The 13,484-nt window shown below is 46.6% G+C and overlaps 1 protein-coding gene across 1 annotated transcript in view; it reads right to left on the bottom strand.

The window, feature by feature from the left end:
- The window catches only part of LOC143367628 (homeobox protein Nkx-2.4), a 47,248-nt gene extending 34,052 nt beyond the window's left edge, over nt 1-13,196 (bottom strand). The window contains exons 1-2 of the mRNA XM_076809624.1: nt 12,376-13,196; nt 6,799-7,109 (exon numbers count right to left, since the gene is read on the bottom strand). Of these exons, the coding sequence (XP_076665739.1) occupies nt 6,799-7,109; nt 12,376-13,069 (1,005 nt within the window). The 5' untranslated portion in view covers nt 13,070-13,196. The remainder of the gene's footprint in view (nt 1-6,798; nt 7,110-12,375) is intronic.
- Nucleotides 13,197-13,484: the final 288 nt, after the last annotated feature.

Here is a 13,484-nt window from a genome sequence, read left to right as displayed (position 1 = left end):
CCTACAGAGCGCAACTTCGTACGTAGACTTCGAGTGGCCGTAAGTGGATGGTACCGCAGGGTGGCGGGTGTGCACACACGCGCGCACGCACACGGGCACCCGCGCCGTCACTGGGAGCTCGTTTGGTCCCCATTTGTCCCCAGAAGTTCAAGTGTCCGCGATCTACAGGGTGGCTCATGGCGACCGTCGCGAAACTCTGACGAGGTTGCCTTGGATGAAAAGCAGGTACCTACCGCGTGGGATGCGACATTTGGGATCGTTATAGCACTGCAGCTTCAATTACCTAAGTAAGTAGTATAACGAATTCATAAAGTTCACTATTCCCACCCCTTATCGCGCCGATGCCAGGGAAAAAAAAGATCCACGGCGATTGTTCCCTTCAACTATTCGCAACTGTTAGAAACCACCCTCGGCGTTATTCCAGCAGATCTTTTCCACGCTCGTGTTGGAACATCCTGTACCAAGCGTCCACGTGTGCGCGTGGAATACAGAGGAACGATCGACTCCGGGTTGGCCCCTCTCCCTTTCTCTCCCTTCCTCTGTTCTTCCCACACAGAGCTTCTCCTTCCGCGTCCCGCTTCCGCGACTGGCCGCCATGGCCGTCATTCACGGCTCCAGCGAGACCCGAGTGCTATCGAGGCTGAAACTCGTTATCGAAACTTATGCGCGGGGCGGGCCACGCGAAAATCCGCGGTTGATTGCAATCAGCCCTCTTCGCGGACTTCCGAACGGCCAAAGTCGCGGGGGGAGCCTCGACGACTTCCGGTTTAGGGTGCCCCGCGTCCTCTCCGCTTTCAACTGGTACCGTTTAAACGTCTACTCTCTCTCTCTACACTCTTCGTCGCCCCTTCCAGGCACTTGGATCACCGAGATTGAGGATCCTCGGTGGATCCACGGTGGACTGAAAGGATTCTTGTTTTCGAGGATCGCTGTGGGGAAACGTATATGTATACCGCTAAATACGCTCGAGGATTCCACCCCCCATGAAGATGGCAACACTGTGCCGTCAGCTTTCTATGGCTGACATGTAGGTAACATATGAATACAGATTATTAACATTGAGATATTTATTGAAGAAGTAGGGTAGACTGGGGCTAAAAGTCCGGCGGGTAAGAGTCCCGAATGTAAAATCGCCATTGGTAAACAATCGATTGAATATTGCGGCATAACTACTAGTGAGTAACGAAAATATTCGGACAGCTTTTAAAATCGCATAACTTTTTTAAAATTAATCCAAAGGACTGGAGTTTATTTGTCAAGCTAGAAGGATTAGTTTGCTAAGGGACGTGTTTCGTCGTTTTGAAAAAAAATGCAATTGGTCGGATTAGTAAAAAAAATAGTAATTGTCGTTTTTAAAATTTTTTTTTGTGAGTCTGTAAAGAAAATTAAAAAAAACTCGTTTGTAGATTGAAGTAAGTTGTATACATGCCTAAAATTTCATTAAAATCGATTAACGTTGCTCTGAGCTACAAACCTTTAAAGATCGCAGAATTAGGTCGAAAATCGCGGAATTCCCGAAATCAGCGATTTTGCCAAAGTGCTTAAAAGACAGTTATATCTTTCTTTCTGCAATTTTTTGTTCAAGCTGAATCTGTGTCCTGTATTTTCGTTCTTTGGTTTAAAAAAGGGTACCACAGTATTTCCTTTCAATATTGTATACCCCACAAAATGGCTTAAGAAATATTTGTTGATTTCAAAAGGGTTTCTTACTTATTTCGTTTTACGTTACACGAAATGCTGGTTAGAAGATACAATGGACTTTTTATCCCAAGCAATGAATTGTTGAACTGACACATTTTGTAATATAACTGAACAAAAAATAACACTGTTAACCAACAACTTTGTAAAAGTAAAGCACAGTGGTTGGAGTTTGCGCAAAATAACACCGCATGTCTCTAGATTGTTATTACTAACAAGAGGAGAGACAACACGTGGTAGACACCGATTTTTATGAGCCTTGGCACAACGGATCTATGTCGAAAATAAGTAAATAGGTGTCCGAGCGTTTCAGCCAACAGGCCTTAATAATAAAGATATTTACGTGTAAATTATTAAAAATTTAGGGTTTTAGTGGGTAAAAATCCCACACTACCGTGGCGCCCGCGGGAGATGAACAATAACTTAGTTACTGGTAAATATTTTTAAATAAAAAAATTACGATGCACAGTACTAGATGCAATCCTTAAAAGGAAAAAAGATTTTTTCAGAAATGTGTTATAGCTTTTGAGTAAAAAATTTCCAAAGACCACCCTCCTTTCGGCCTCCTGACTGAGCATGACCCCTTAAATACCGTTATAAAAAACAACTTTTGCCAACTACTAGAAGCCATAAATAATAAAGAAAAAAAATTGAGCCCCTATATTTCGTCCCACCAGAGCCACTGCTGACACACGTGGCTCGAAACTTTTTAAACCTACGAGCATATAGCATTCCATTAAATAGTTATCTACTTTTTCTTTCTTAAGGGCCAGAGAATCTTGAACGTAGCACCGTACGTCCTAGATTCCCGAGGCTTGTACTCCCCCGCGGGAATTGAACTTCGAAACAGGTGCTCCAAAAGCTGCAGCTACAACTCCATAGTTATCAACTTCTGAAGCTCGAGAACGTGGCGGTGGATGGACGCTAGTTGCCTGGACCAATTCCAAGCGCGACGAGCCTCCGTTCCACGCGACTCCTCGTGTTCGTCGTTAGCGATAAAAAAAAAGAGCCCTTGCGAATAGTGCAATGCAGACGCATCATCGCGGCAGATCGGAATCGTGCATCTGGATGCGCGTCGAGCGGATTGAACGGAGAGACGCGCGGCAGACGAAGCGGCAGACTGAACGACGAGGGGACCGGCGACCAGGATGCAACCAATGAGCTGCGCAACAATTATTTATTGTTGCCAGACTGCCGTATCGAGCCGGCCAGACCTGTCTGCCCAATGAAGAGAGCGCTCGTTAAAATCTGATTCTGGACCCGGCCGTTTTAAATGGCCACCGTGGTCCTGGCTCGAGCCGAGCAAACGAACCTCGTTCCGGACGCGACGAGCGCGAAAAATCCAGCTGATTAAACGTATCGAGTATCGGCGCGGCACGCTTAACTTTAGAAAAAAAAGTCCCGCGGATACAGGAGGAAACGAAAGCTGGCCAAATTTGAATTTGCGAATAGAATTCGGGTGCTCGGCTATTGCGACAAGTAGCGGAGGCTTAAAGAGGCTTACAACGAGGGCTTTCGGGTTCTCAAGTCCCTCACTGTTTGATCGAAGGTGGAGGGAGAGCATAGAAGGTGGAGCAGGACGTTAATTTCTCAATATCAGGAGCGCTTTGGACATTTCTTTCGTGGCCCCCGGGGCACGTCGCTCCGACGAGACCCCGGCCACGTCCTTCGCGGTTAATCGGTGCCGATCGACCCGTACCTCGGCGAGAATATTTTCGGGTTCTTAAGACAATATTTGCGTGTCGCTCGGCTGGGATGGCTGGCGATCCGAGGCCTCCGTTTCTACCTGGTCGAATTCCATCTGCCGTGTCTCGAGCAAACAGGAGGCCTCGAGGACTATTATCGACGCACCGAGCATCGATCTTTCACCATTTGCTTAACACTCTCCGGGGCTAGATCGTTGCGCGAGCGTGTCAAATTGCGCGGCTACCTAAAACCGGTGACATTTACATATCTCGAGGAGATGTCGGATCGTCGCGGAGCCGGAGACACGATCCTCGGTGGTCTTTTTCGATGAAAGATTCGCGATAATCGAGCGCCTATTCCGTAGCAACCGGCTCGAACATTTCTGGCTATATAACAACCCCGAAGCAACCAACGCCCCTGAGGTCGATCGATCCGATTGGCCGAGAGACGTAGATACACCCACGCGTACACCCACCACCTGCTCCCTGCAATTAATCTCCTCTCAGCAATTAATCCTCGTCATGCACGCGGACGTGTGCACGGTGCTCGAGTGTGCACGCCCGTGTGTACGTACACCATCTCGAGCACCGTGTAACCCTGGAGGAAGCAGGTGGACCGATCCTGGATGATCGAAGGGAAATCGACGAGGATTACAACGTTGCTACAGTCTAATTAGTCGCGTTCGAACGTCGATGCCGATCCCACGCGGCGCACAGTGGTCTGCCCGGTAACAATCCAGCGGGACGAAAGTCCCAGGTCGCACATGAATCATCAGTTAGGTGGAGATGTTTGTTAGTTGCTTGGGAAACACCATCCGCATTGTTTTACCACCCTTAAAACTCTCACCTCAGCCTCCAAGGGTTTTTTTTAAACCAAAACTCGTATTCTGGGGTTTCTTAAAATGTAGGAAGCGAATATGAACTGTGTTTTGTAGAGAGAAATTGTTTATATCCACTATTAGTTAGAATGAATTTCATATTCTAGTTCCTAACATCACCATTTTTGAAGATAGAGTTATTTTAATTATGTATAAAAATTTTGCGTAGAGTTGCAATTATTTGCAGCTGTAACTTGTGAATATGTACTCTATAAAGCAAATAGAACGAAACAGTACAACAATTTTCAGGTTTCGTGAGGTTCCTGAATATCTAGAGCTTCTCCCACGAAAGCTATTGAAAAATTGCGTTATTTTTATGATTATTTTTAATTCTATTCGTTGGGAATTAAAATACTCATGGCTGAAGCTTGATTTACTGCTTACTTGTACCTCTGCGATCCATTATTCAAAATACTAACAATTTAAATCGCGATGCAATTGAGCACGTCTGATATACAGCTGATTCTGACGCATTCTACTTTGATGAAATACGTATAAAGTTGCCTACCACATCATTCCGATATCTCTGACTCACAAGGGAAGATCCCGAACCGGAAAATTCCAAAAAATCTGAAACTTTGTGAATATGTAGAAGATTTCCTCCTGATTACAACGCAATTTTTGTTTGCTGCCCAAATTCACTCCAAGAGGGTGCAATTGACCCCTGAAATTTTTTTTATTTTGTATTATTACTCGTGAACTGTAGGAGATAGAAAAAAAGTTTCACGACAAAAGTTGCTTCTTTTACTTAGATCTATCATTTGGTAAAACAATTATTTTGCAGTTCACGACTTATAACACAAAAAATCACCGGATTTTCAGGGGTCAATTACACCCCCTTAGAGCGAATTTTGGCAGCAAACAAAAATTGCGTTGTAATCGGGAGGAAATTCCCATCATATTCATAGAGTTTCAGATTTTTTTTAATTTTCGGGTTCGGGATCTTCCCTTGCCAGTAGCCTGGGGTATGACCAAGATTCGTTCATTTTGGATGCTCATGATTTTGGACTTTTGTCCCGATAGACCATCGATAAGACCGACCACTGTGCGGCGGTCACGATCAGAGGGAGCGCGTAGAGACGCGGGAGAACGATTCGGAGATGATGGGGGTAGAGACGAGCAAACTCTCCAATGTCCACGCGTTTATTCGAAATGCGTGCGTAGAAATTGCATAGCAGAGGACGAAGCACAGTTAAAATCAGAAGTTAGCATTTTCCGCTCGCTTCCCAACTCTGGCTTGGAATCGATAGTAGAATGGAACTTCGACGAGATACTGGTGAGTAATAAAATGGCACCACCCCCGATAGCGTTATCGTAACTCAACCCCAGATCTTCCATTACACAGTTCGACAAAATTTGACTTCTTTTTATGACTTGTAACATTCAATAGCCGTTTCTTATAGGTTTTCGTGCGCTGAAAACGAATCCGCAAACCGTTTGTCGTCATCACCCTCAGTTTCTGAGAAATTCGATTTTGAAAAAAGCTGCAAATTTTCAACTTTGAACATCTTTTGTGTCGAAACAGAACTAGTTATTCGGCTGCTTGTTGCATCAAATTATTCTGTGAACCCTCCCGAATACAACGATCAAAGGGGAAAGAACACCCGAAATGCACCCGTTTTTGCAGATATCTTTAAAATTATTTCCAAAACTAAGGGTCTAGGAGAAAATCTGACTGCTCCACGCGATGCAGCAGACATTTTCCCTTCGGAAAGCATCAACAGAAGTGGAAAGTCACGTTCTGTTTTCAGTACAGAAGCGAAATAGTTTGGCGAAACGTGCGGCGTCGACAGTGGTAGTCAACGGCGACGCGCGAACCCCTGTCGGCGCCGCACGTTCTGCCAAACTATTTCGCTTCTGTATTGAAAACAAATCACGACTTATCACTTCTGTCGATGCTTTCCGAAGGTAAAATGTCTGCTGCATCGCGTGGAGTAGTTAGATTTTCTCCTAGACCCTTAGTTCTGGAAATAAATTATAAAAATATTTGCAAAAATTTATGCATTTCGGATGTACTTTTCCCTTTGATCATTATATTATAATGGTTCATGGAATAATTTGACGGAGCAAGCAATCAAATAACTATTACTGTTCCCACACAAAAGATGTTCAAAGTTGAAAATTTGCATGTTTTCTTCAAAATAGAATTTCTAAAAAACCGAGGTTGGTGGCGACAAACTGTTTGCGGGTTCGTTTTCAGCGCACGAAAATCTATAAGAGAAGGCTATTGACTGTTACAAGTCCAGATGGCTGTTGGACTGTGTTATCATCCAATACTCCGCATCAAAAATTCAATCGTCTTTCAAATGTGCCCACATTGGGAAGAACTGAAGTGTACCCACTGCCCTCGATATTCCGCGTGTGATCCCCACCAGATCCCGTTTCCCACTTTCTCCCCCTCCTCGATCCCCCATAAATGATCGCCGCGATCAGTTGGAGCGGCTTGAAAGAAGCCGCAGTGGGATTGCTCGCGGTGGGACGTCTCGGCGTTAAATGCCGACGGCGCGACAGCCGGGGCAAGCGTGTGTTGCACGTACCTGAGTGGGCGTGAGGTGTATCAGAGCGGCCAGGTTCTCCCGTTCGGGCGCGCTCAGGTATCTCTGCTGCTTGAACCGCCTCTCGAGCTCGTGAACCTGCTGCTGGGTGAACAGGACGCGACGCTTCCGTCTCTGCGGTAGGTGGGGGAACTGCATCGCGCCGACGCCCATGCCGACGCCGACGCCGACGCCGACGCCTACGCCCATTCCCATGCCCGACGACTTGGTCACGTCGCCCATCGACTGGCCCACCGAGCAGCCGGCCATGTTGGTCCCGGCGCCCGCCGCCGCGGCGCCCATCAGCCGCGTGACTGCAAAACATATTGGAGAAATTCGGAATAATATCGTCGCATTCATCGAGCGTCTCTTTCTTATAGCAAAGCTGTACCGAGCAGTAGCGAGATCTGTGTTCGTGGGACAGCGAATGGGGGAAAAACAGGTAATGTCAGAAAACAGCTTCGGGTATCCAGAAAATTAAGTGTTTTGTTCCAGTGCAGAGTGGACATTAGGGGAGACCGGGGCTGGTAGGCCAGTCCTTCAGTTTTTGATTTTTCATAAATTATGCGGACGGAATATCAATAAACCTGTTAGTATAATTGATAGGGCAAACATTTGGCTATCTGATTAAATTATTAAAGTTGACTTAATGTCGAATAATTAATTAAGGTATATTAATGCTTTTCTAACACCTTCCATACTGGTCAACCAGCCCCATGATCGGGATTGGTACAATCAATTAAGAAAATGTTATTAGTAACTTATCTCAGTGGTAATAAAATAACACAGTATCACAAGAGTTGTTTCATTATAAAATACTAATTTATTTCTTTCATATTTCAATAATAAACTGAAAATGTTTTCAACTTAAATAAAAATTATAATGTATTTATAATTTTTACACAGTGAAATTTAAACAAAAAATAAAAATCGCTTTCCGAATAACAAAATAACAATTTAAACCTTATCAACGTTAGCAGTCAACCAGCCCCTACCGATCATTTTGACTTCAATAATCTATATAACCTTCAATTATTCATGTATAAACAAAACCACTGTGCCAATAGATCGTCTAATAAACAAACTTTAAAATAGTCCCTTAACATTTATTCTAATTTAACTATCTAGGGCGCGAAAAAATAAAGTCTTTAAGAAAAAATATTTACTTACGTAGTCAATTTTTCGACAAACGCCGATAACTGTTAAAAAAACGTGCGATCGCGGGGTCGGACATAAATGCATGGCATAGTAGAAGTGACTTCTTTCTACAGTAAATCGTTCCGCAGTGGAGCATATGTCGGTGCAAAGTTATTAACAATTAGTCAACCTACCCCTTGAGACAACCAGCCCCGGTCTCACCTACCTGTTCTTAACGTTATCTTACGGGGGCATTTTTGAATTGCATAACCATTTGTTTACAATCTTTCTAATCAATCCATGCAGAATCGGTGGTTCTAGCTTCTCGAAGAAAAAAAGCGCCATTGCTCGGTATACCAATAAGTGTCTCTCGAAAAATGGCTCTCTCGTCTTTGGTGCTCTATTAGCGCAGCGGGCGACGTTTCAGTGAAAGTTAGGTTTACTTTGCGTTTCCACGTGTCTTTGCGATTATCAAGCGTGGAATTGAAGTAGAGAAGCATTTGCTTGGAATCGCACCCCTTGGTCCCCACAGAAACAGCTTCGTCATCGATACTCCTGTTCCTTCTTCTCCTCCGTACAACAAACACCTCATTGTCATCGTCATTACGAAAGCTTCAACCACCGCCACGGAAAGCAACCACCTCTCGACGAAGCGTCAGCCACCAGAGGCCCTCCACTCTCCCAATCAGCATGTCCGCGTCTCCGACGGATGAGCATCCGCTTATTCCAGCCACCGTGCACGGCCGCTCCTCGCGTGCACGACGCGGCTACATTCTTCGCCGTGGAATATTCCGAATAATTCACCGCGAGGAATCCGGGGAGGATAAGGGCATAGCAGGAGCGAGCCACGAGGAAAAGTGGAATGGTGACGCGATCCTGAGGAGGGCGGACAGTGACCAGGCGAAAGGGAGAGAGGAAGAAGCGGTCGAACCTCTGAATTCGAGCTACTGAAACCCCGACGAGCAGTCCATCCCTTGTCAGCTGGCGAAGGGCTGTCAAGAACGGCCACGTCGGGCCTGGACAAAAGGAGCGATTTAGCCGCGCCAAGTGCTACGTCATCGAGCACGGGAGGTCCGACGATGAAGTCCCGAATTATTATTATGCCTGTGAGAACGTACTTTGGCCTGTCAGCCTGGCCCCGCGGGGCGAGAAAGACACACCACTCAAGGCGCCCGGGCCAAACACTGGCGAATTCGTCTGCGCGAGGTCCACGGGGATCCTTCCGTCTTTCCCAATTTTACTGAACGGAATTCTTAGGTCTGGGTTGCCATTCCAATTTGGATCAACTCCAGCTTCGATCGTCTCTACGCATTTCTCGTGGGTATGAGTAGAATTGGAAATGGGTAGAGTTGTGGGAGTATCGAAGTTGAAATTGATCAGAAGAAAACAGGCGAACTTCCTGATGAGGAAGAGGAACACCTCGAAGCAACCCAGTGAAATTCACCCGAATTCATCGCACGCGTAGGACCAACGCTCAACTTTCTAGCCACAAGCGGTATCCTTCGACTCGGTGGAATGTCATCTCTGGCCCAGGACAATGGAAGCTCCCCGAGACTGACGGACGCAACGCGTCGGAACTTATACGAGCACGGGGGTGGATCCAGGGACCCAGCATCCACTGCTGGAACCTCATTAAAGAAATTGACGTTTCCTACCATCCACCTGGCCACCGGAGTCGAATCTCCCATTAGGAAGGGCCCTGAAGAATATTCCAGCCCATCGCCGCGCCTATCGACCCGATAATTATGCGGTATCACGAGTGATAGACAAACTTTTGTGCCCTATTCTTCTCCCATCGGCTTCGAGAGGGTCAAGCGGAATTGTCTTCTTATTCCCAGCCCATAAAACCGAGCAAAACGAGCAGAACCACCGTCGGAGGTGAACACTCTCCCGTCTTCACTGAACCATCGTGTCCCGTCCTCCGCTATCCGATCCAGCAGCTTCCCTTTCGATACTCCATTTTTCGCCCGCGTCGCGAATCCTCCGAGAGCCCGGCCAGCTGAGAAATTGAATTTAGGGGAATGTGCTCGGCCAGCGTTGAATACGCCTCGAGTGAAGCCGCGACGGCGAGGGTTCGGGCTTATTTGTTTAACTAAAATCTCCCGTGGTGTCCGGTAGCCACGCATTTTCGAAGCCCTGGGGGGATCGATACGCGGACGATGGTGACCAGGAGTGGCGCGTGCGGCGGACAGAAATCCAAGGAGACGAACGAGTCTGTTGACACAGGTCCGAAGGACGCGCGCTTTGTTGGCCGACAATCTCTTCGGGGCCTGGAACGCGAGTCTGTACAACCCCCCGCGCCCATGGAGATCGAGCTCGGTCCTGGAGACGATTCTCGGCTGAAGGGATAGGAATTTTAGCCGCCTTCGCGAGGAAGTCTAGTGTTGATTGTTTAGCTTTGAGAGCTTGAACTGGGGGTTGGGAAGGAACATAGTTAATAGGAGCGAGCAGAAGACGAGCAAGTGGTAGATCGAAGATAAGACACTGGCAGAGAGGAATCATCGCTTCCTCGGAATCTATCAAGGTCCCGAAGGCCCGCGGTGACTACCGTCTGAATTTATGAGCCGTCGCGAGGCAGCGACATGGAAGAACACCCCGTTGTGTACTCTGAAACACTACCCCGACGCTTCATCGATACCTAAATGGACCTAAGCACCGGATAGCTGCGAGTCTAGTTGACACGAGGTCGCTGGAAGAGGAACAGACGTGCCCCGTCGCGGTCGGAAGGGATGATCGCGTGCAGCTCGTGCGAGTGTATTTGCTCCTCGACGAACTACGCCGCTTCCTAGTGAAAGACTTCCGAGGATCCATACTCCGACTTTCCCACATCCTCCGGGCCTCGAGGTCTCCCATCAGGCTACCCAGAAACCAAGCGATACTTCTCAACCCTCCAACGCCTAGAAGTATGTTTTCCTACGCGCCTATATTCTTTTTCGATTTTCTCGAAAACGAAGCGCGATATGAAAAAAAGTTAGGGGAGAGTCGTGCAGTACCGACCAGCTTACAGTACCGACCAAAGCTAGTTCTTGCTTCTTCGATCAGATATTCGCACTTTATTTGTATTAACGAATGCAAATCACAATTCTCTATAACCTATTTCGGGGTCATATTGTTTACTCCATTGCTGTCGGTGTTCTGAGGCATTAAACGTATACTTTGATATTCAGTGGGTTAACAGTTATTTTTTAAACCTAATATTTTGTTTCTCATGCGAGTAAATGATTTTGTTGTATTATGTATACTATCTCTAGTCTATTAAGTTTACCAAAACGCCCTAGTTTTCCAATATTTCTTTGTACGTAATATATCATGATCTAAAATGTTTCCTCGTGTTTGTCATACAGTACCGACCAACAAACTGTCAACCACTAGAGACCAAATTTTTCTTATCTGTAAGTTCAATCTGTTAGCAACTCGTATTAATTTATAAGATGTTCATTTAGCCTTCCTTCTACCTTGTCCCGCAGACAAATAAAGTAAATAAGGATAGGTATGATAACCTAACAAACAGGAAGCTAGGATTTAATGAAGAAGTTATCCAGTGTGGTATTTGCAAGCAGAGTTGAGAATTAACTAAATAACAAATTATTTAAATAAGGATCAAATAAAAGTTACTTTAACTTTAGATTATTCGACGAATAAAGTTAATTTTTTATTCGATGGACACAGTTAACTTTTTTATTCGATGAGAATTTATTCGATGAATAAAGTTAATTTTTTTTTATTCGTTATTCGAAATTTCATTTAAATACAATTTTTGCCCATTTCGTTTTGCATTGCCCAATCATTTGACAAAAATTGGGTGCAGTGTACCGAATGTGAAGGTTGAGCACACGTCGAATGCACAGATCAGGAGAATATTAATTAAGTATTATACTTGCGATGTTTGTACAATTAAAATATGAAAAGAATCTTGTATTGTACCAATTAAATGCCTTGTTATTAACATTGTTAATCATTTAGACCTAAAACTCTACTAATTTAATAGTTGGTCGGTACTGGACGACAATTTTTCGTTTCCCAGAAATTACAACTTTTTTACTTTTGCGGATTATCAATTCTTATTATTAAATTTCACAAAACTAATTTCCCTCCTCTTATTAAGTTCCATCTATACTACAAACACGTTTCTAAATTTCTGATTTTTATCGACTTTACCCCAAGATATAACAAAAAAACTTAGAGCGGTCGGTACTGCACGACTCTCCCCTACTCTTTCCCTTCGACTTCTAACAAGTAAATAAGTCGAGAAAGAGGAATACAATTTTTTGATATCGCGCTTCATTTTCGAGAAAATCAAGTTTGAAAGTCTAGGCCTTAACGATCGCAAAGACATCCCTTTCCGTTGCCCTGGAGCGGGGCCTAGTAACCTAGTTGGTACTACTTAGGTGGTGCAGCTTTCGCGAGACACCTGGGCCGCAGAGTGGCGGTACATATACTCACTGGCAAATCGTGGATCGTTGGTGGCCGGTGGTGCGGGCGCGTACCACGGGTGATGGGACCTCATGGGGTCGGTGACGGTGGCACCTCCAGCGACCGCTGGCCCCGCGTGATGATACGGTGATAATTCCGCCGTGCAGTACTGATACTGCGACGACGTAAGTTGCATGGTGGCGTAAGGATTGCCCATGGCTGTCATGCCGGCGCCGGGGGCGCTGCTTCCACCGGTGGCGTCGTTCGCCCCGGATACCGGTCCCGGGGTGCCGCCACCGGGCGTCGAAGCGCCGTGGAGCGGTGGGCTTCCGCTGCTCGCGCTCGAGCTCCCTGTATTCCCGCCTACTCTTCCGCTGCACGCGTTCCCGTAAGGCGAGACCTGAGGATGGGTGACCACGCCGATGGCCAGCTCCAGCTTCCGGTAGGATTCGTCAATCGGCGAGAGGATGTCGGTGACGCTGAACGGTGTGGTGTGCGCGCCTGCAGCCGCTTGAACGTGAGACGAGTGCTGCTTGGGCGACAGGCTCATCGCCAGGTCGATACCGTTCAGATCCGACAGCAGGCTAGCCTGTTCGAGCTGAGTCTGCTGTTGCTGTTGCTGTTGCTGTTGCTGCTGCTGCTGTTGGTGCTGATGATAGGTGGTGGCATTACCGTTTCCCTGGTTCCCGGCGTTGTTTCCGCCGCCGCCGGTGCCACCGCTCATGTCGGCGAGGCCCGCGCCGTCGAAGTACTTGAAGCTCGCTCTTCGCGGAATCCTGAGGCCGGCGCTAACCGCGAGGACACGACATGACGTGGCTGCCGTCGCTGACAACCTTAATGGCGTTTTTAACGGGGAGGATCGACGAGGTGGACCTCGTCTCCGCGGGGATTCAGAGCAGTCGAGACGCTTGGTCCGATACTTCTGACGGTTTATCGGTCCTGGCCTCGAGAATCTATGGTCCTGCAGCGTATGGAGGTTTCGCAGGTGTTGCCTGATTCATATTTCCTTGGGATGCTCCACGATCCTCGGGAGTTTAATCGAGGACAGTCTTGGGTTTAATTGTCTAGGTTCGAGTAGGGGTCCATCGCTTCGCACAGCTCGGTGATTCCACTGTCACACTTTCGCTGCACATTCGTCG

This window comes from Andrena cerasifolii, chromosome 4 (genome assembly GCF_050908995.1).
Source record: "Andrena cerasifolii isolate SP2316 chromosome 4, iyAndCera1_principal, whole genome shotgun sequence".
NCBI classification, from domain to species: Eukaryota; Metazoa; Arthropoda; class Insecta; order Hymenoptera; family Andrenidae; genus Andrena; species Andrena cerasifolii.
This window is presented reverse-complemented; position numbering and strand designations above follow the sequence as displayed.